This window comes from Chenopodium quinoa, unplaced genomic scaffold (genome assembly GCF_001683475.1).
Source record: "Chenopodium quinoa cultivar QQ74 unplaced genomic scaffold, ASM168347v1, whole genome shotgun sequence".
Lineage (NCBI taxonomy): Eukaryota > Viridiplantae > Streptophyta > Magnoliopsida > Caryophyllales > Amaranthaceae > Chenopodium > Chenopodium quinoa.
The window spans coordinates 3,250,088-3,255,796 of record NW_018744996.1 but is presented as its reverse complement, the minus strand read 5'-3'; the positions used below and the strand labels follow the sequence as shown (position 1 = coordinate 3,255,796).

The 5,709-nt window shown below is 30.4% G+C and overlaps 1 protein-coding gene across 1 annotated transcript; it reads left to right on the top strand.

Annotated features, from left to right (window-relative positions):
- The first annotated feature begins 272 nt into the window (after positions 1-272).
- Positions 273-5,394, top strand: LOC110707366 (zinc finger MYM-type protein 1-like). Its single transcript, XM_021885393.1, has 4 exons — positions 273-585; positions 686-732; positions 1,150-1,246; positions 2,093-5,394. The coding sequence occupies exon 4, from the start codon at positions 2,266-2,268 to the stop codon at positions 4,816-4,818; it is 2,553 nt and encodes an 850-aa protein (XP_021741085.1). The 5' UTR covers positions 273-585; positions 686-732; positions 1,150-1,246; positions 2,093-2,265; the 3' UTR covers positions 4,819-5,394.
- Positions 5,395-5,709: the final 315 nt, after the last annotated feature.

Sequence of the window (5,709 nt, the reverse complement as noted above, 5' to 3'; positions counted from 1 at the left end):
CGTGTAGTGATGCATGCATGCCTCATTTGCTTCAAATTAAATTATTAATAATTAAATGGATTATTTTTATTCCAATTTTTAATATATGAAAAAAATAAATAATAATACTCCATTATTCATCAGTTTTGAAAATTATCGCAATATTTTTATCAATTTTGCATACGAACGCAATAATAACTAACAAGTCCTTGCATGATATATGCACTAATGCACGTAACATAAACATCAAATATTTAAACGAAAATGACAAGTACATCTCAGTCCAACGATTAACAGCCCATCCATGGATATTATGGAGTAATAATTGATAACTTTGATGCACTCTTCTACCTCTTTATTATGAAGATGTGACTATTTTTTTTCTTTTTTTTTTTTTTTTTTTTTTTTTTTGAAGATGTGAAAATTTTACTTTAACATGTGTACTTCCATATAACTATTGATAGAGAGATTATATTGGATGAAGCTGCAATTTTGCACTACACATATGCAAGATTCTCCGACTTAACTTCAAGGCGCGATAGATGCAATTGCCAACCTACAGAAGAGGATGTGAAACGATGTTTCTGGTTGGAATTCGATAGATCTGTATGTTACAACTTATTCATCATCATCATCTCCTTCTAATAATTCTTGGATTTTCTTGTTTATTATTGCTTCTAATGAAAATGGACTTGCTGAATTTCAGGCATTTATAATTGCTTCTACTGAAACGCATGAAAGAATGCTTCAATGGTAAGAGAACACGCCCAATTAATATTCAAGTACACATGCATAATCTTGATATTGTATCGTAGTCCAACCATTCCATCTAAATAAAGTTGGTTTTTCTGTTTTAAGTTCTAGCTTAGTAAGCAAACTTTGACCACTAATATCTTTGAAAATAAATGAATTAAATCGTAGAATTAGTAGTTAAATATTGATCAAACTACACCTACAATTATAAGTTCGTAAAAAGTAAAGGGAACAATTGCTTCAAAACAAGAGGTAAAGAGGCCAGGCAATCTTCCCCAAAGGTAAAGGTAGTATATTTTCATGTACTCGTGTAATTAACTAATTTCAGATACGTATTTTATATACATGATTTACACCAGGCCATGAAACTTCTATTGTTTTGGTCTAATTCGATCTACTTCGTTCTTATGTATGTAGGTATCGTGACCATGTGGCAGGGGCGGTTCTGGGCCGGAGCGGGGTGTTCGACGGAACAAGGCCCCCAAATTTGAGGGGCCCCAAAATTCAGATATATGTAATTAAGTTGTACATAATATCACAAGATTATAGTTGGAGTATTGGTTATAACACTTATGCTTTGTGTACGAGACCTAGTTTCAAGCCTTGGGGCCAGCAATTTTTTTTATTTTTTTGGGAAATAAAGTGTAGTAGTGTACAGTTGTATGTCAATCAAATTCAATGAAGTGAATGAACTAAGTCACTTCTCTAGAATCCTCCGCCCAAACCTTTCCTCTTCTCCAATATTTTTCTCCAAAAAAACTTTCAATCTATCATTCAATTAATTCCAAGTCGTATATATCATTCAATTAATTTCACTCTATATTTCCAAAATTAATTTCACACTTAACTATTTTAACATCTTGTTTTCAACATTTTTAATTTACTTTTTATTAGTATCTTCAATCATTCAATTAGCCCAAAAATATTTCATCTTCCAAAATAATTTTGCCCATATTAATTCATAATTTCAACGGTTAAATCTTCAATTTTAAGATGAAATTAATTATTAAACCGTTGTTAATCCCCCAAATTTTTCTATATATGCAATTTACTAGGTTTTTCAATTTTATAAATAAAAAAGAAATCTTTAAGATAATATTAATTCCAAAATTATTTGCAAGTACTGTGAGTATAGCTAGTAATTGGAAATTTTTTTATCACAAACCTCTTTGGAATCGGCATTGGATATGGATACGCCTATGGAGTACGGCATGTGTTTAATCTGTTTTTTTTTTTTACCTGTTAAATCTGTTACTGTTTGATAATATTATGCTTTTTAATTTTTTTTTTGTTAAATTTTAGCAATTACTATGTATAAATTATTCATAAGTTTTTTTTTTATTTTTTTTATTGATTACAGCGGTTGATGAATGGTTTTGATGGAGTATTGGATTATACATAGCAATTAGCGATCTCGGATCTGTCGAATTCAATCGTTGGCTTGTTACAAGCTTTTTCCGGTGATATTTTTCCTCTCTTATCAAATATTTAGTGTAATTGTGTTTAAAATGTTTCGAAAGTATCCATCTGGGCATGAAAAACGCAATAAAAAAAAAGAAGGAAGATCAATTCATTCAATCACAAAAAGGTGCTTTAGATAAGTTTTTTGTAATAGTGCCACAGTCAACTGAAAATCCTATTGATTCAGAGTTAAAAGAAAATAATGATAATGTTGGTGGTGATAATGTTAATGTTGATAATGATAATGTAGATGTGATAAATGACAATGTTAATGTTGATGATAATAATATTAATGTTGAGCAAGAAGATGTGAATCTGAATAATGTTAATGATTTTGAACAAAATGTGGAGGAAAATTCAGATCATAATATTCACAATGTTGAAGAAAATGATTTTGTTTCTCGTGATATATATGATCCAAGGATATGGGAAGCTCTTGATCAGAAGTCGATTGATATTTTGGCTCTCAATGGCCCTAAAAGAGACTTAACCATAGTGAAAGGCCCTAAAGAGAAAGTATCTAGGAGAATTACTTCAAATTTATATACTAGGTATTTGCCTAATGGTGAAACTTGTGATAGAGATTGGCTTGTTTATTTTAAAGATATTGACAAAGTATTTTGTTTTTGCTGTAAAATTTTCAAAAAGGGTATCGGAAAAGGCAATTTGGTAAATGAAGGATATAATGATTGGTCACATGTTAGTCATAGACTTAAAGAACATGAAACAAGTGTTGATCACATTTTGAACATGGGTGCTTGGTGTGAACTAAGAAATAGATTGAAAAATAATGAAACAATAGACAAAATTACCCAAGACCAATTTCATATAGAAAAGGAGTACTGGAAAAGTGTCATTATTAGAATTATTGCTATTGTGAAGTTCCTTGGTAAAAATAACCTTGCATTTCGTGGGAAACATGAAAGGTTATATCAAAGTAGCAATGGAAATTTTTTTGGTTTGATTGAAATGTTGGCTGAATTTGATCCTATGATTATTGAGCATGTTCGTCGTATTGAGAATGGGATTATTCATCATCATTATCTTAGCCATGAAATTCAGAATGAATTGATACTCTTACTTGCTTCTAAAATCAATAATGCTATCATGAAGAAAATAAAAGAAGCAAAATATTTTTCTGTGATGTTGGATTGTACACCTGATGCTAGTCATCAAGAACAAATGACTTTAATTTTAAGGTGTGTTGACAAATGTTCAAATTCTTATAAAGTGAAAGAATTTTTTATTGAGTTCTTACAAGTTAATGATACTACTGGTCTAGGACAGTTTAAAGTGTTAGAAAATGTGTTAATATCTCATGATCTTGACATAGATAATATAAGGGGACAAGGATATGATAATGGTTCTAACATGAAAGGTAAACATCAAGGTGTGCAAAAGAGACTATTGGATTTGAATCCTAGAGCTTTTTATTCTCCATGTGGTTGTCATAGTCTTAATTTAGTTTTGTGTGACATTGCAAATGCTTCTCCTAAAGCAAGGGAATACTTTGGTATAGTCCAACGCATTTATACTATATTTGTTGGTTCTACTAAGAGATGGCATATTTTAAAAGAAAATGTTAAAGGTTTAACTCTTAAATCATTATCTGCCACTCGATGGGAAAGTCGTGTTGAAAGTATCAAAGCAATCAGATTTCAAATACCTGAGATACGTGAAGCCTTACTTGAAGTAGCTGAAGTAGCTGATGCTGACAATGATCATAAACTTCAAAGTGAAGCTAGATCTTTAGCAAATAATGAACTTGGTAGTTTTGAATTTTTGCTTGCTACAATCATTTGGTATGAAATTTTATGTGCTGTAAACTTTGTTAGTAAACAATTACAATCCCAGGATATGCTGATTGATATCGCCATTGGTGAGATTAAAGGGTTGATTTCCTTTTTTAAAAATTATAGGGAGAATGGTTTTTCAAAGGCCATAGATATTGCAAAAAAATTAGCTATTGAAGTTGGCATTGATCCTGTATTTCCACAAAGACGTATAATACGTAGAAAAAGACAATTTGATGAGATAGATGGTGATGAAACACTATTATCTCCTGAGGAATCATTTAGAATCCAATATTTTATATACATTGTGGATCAAACTATTGCATCATTGGAAAAAAGGTTTGAACAATATGAATCGTATGATAATATCTTTGGCTTTTTGTTCAATTCTGATAAGTTGCATTCAATGGATGATGAGAAACTTTTATCTTCTTGTTTAGCTTTTGAAAATGCTCTTAAGAAAGGTGAGGTTTCTGATGTTGATGGAGAGGATTTATTTGTTGAGTTAACATGGTTTAGAGAGTTTTTACCCAAGGAGAAAATGGGAGCAATTGATTTATTGAATTTTTTAAAACGATATACTTGCTTCCCAAATGCAACAATTGCATATAGGATATTACTAACAATTCCTATTACTGTTGCTTCTGCAGAACGGAGTTTTTCAAAGTTGAAGTTGCTGAAATCGTACTTAAGGACGACAATGTCACAAGAAAGATTAAATGGACTCGCATTGATGGCTATTGAATCTGATCTTTTAGATGAAGTCGATATGGAGAATGTCATCGATGACTTTGCTACAAAACATACAAGAAGAGCTACTCTTTTTAAGTGATTTCTAGGAACAATCAAACTTTGATATTTTGTAGTATGATTTGTAGCTTGGATGTTATGTTATTTAAGTTGTTTTGTTTGCTGATGATCAGCAGCCTTTTTAGGCCCAAGGATCATGGCCACATTGTGCTTCTTGATCCTAATTTTGTAAACCTTAATCATCTCCCTTTTATTTTAAAAAAAAATGATGAATTTTCTAATGTAATGAATTTTTTTATCAAATAAAAATTAGGTATTAAATTTATGAACTATAAGGCCCCATTTTAAAAAGTTAAACAGGGCCCCAAAATTTTTTTGCAATTTTAGCCCCGGCACTGCCATGTGGTGTGGGATAATGATAAAATGAATCGTAAATTATTGAAATATGGTATTTTAACTCGCATTTATACTCCCATGGTAAGTCTTTACATACCAAAAAAAAAAAAAATTACTTTGTGATCTATCTCGATGTCTCATTCATAAAAAAAAGCTTTCACAGGTAAATTATTCAGAAATTAAGGGAATCCGGGATTTTTGCTTCTATAATCTCATCGGCACAAGACACTTCACCTTCAATTGAATGAAAATATTTTCTTCATCAAATATTAATAGTCACGTTGAATCGTTGATATGTATAAAGCATACAACTATACAAGTATTAGAGAATGCAGTTATAGTAATAAAACTTTAGAGAAATTTATTCTTTGGAGAAACTTAAGGAGGTAATTAACCATGTACTTAATTGCCCCTTTGTTTCTTTTTATCATTGAAATAAACTTCTAACATTTTCCCCTTTTTTCAGTTATATATACTATACATAGTGATTTTTGACACTATTTTTGCACATTTCACTTTTATTACGTACTAAATCATCGATTGAAAATTACTTGTATAATATACATGCATCAGGATA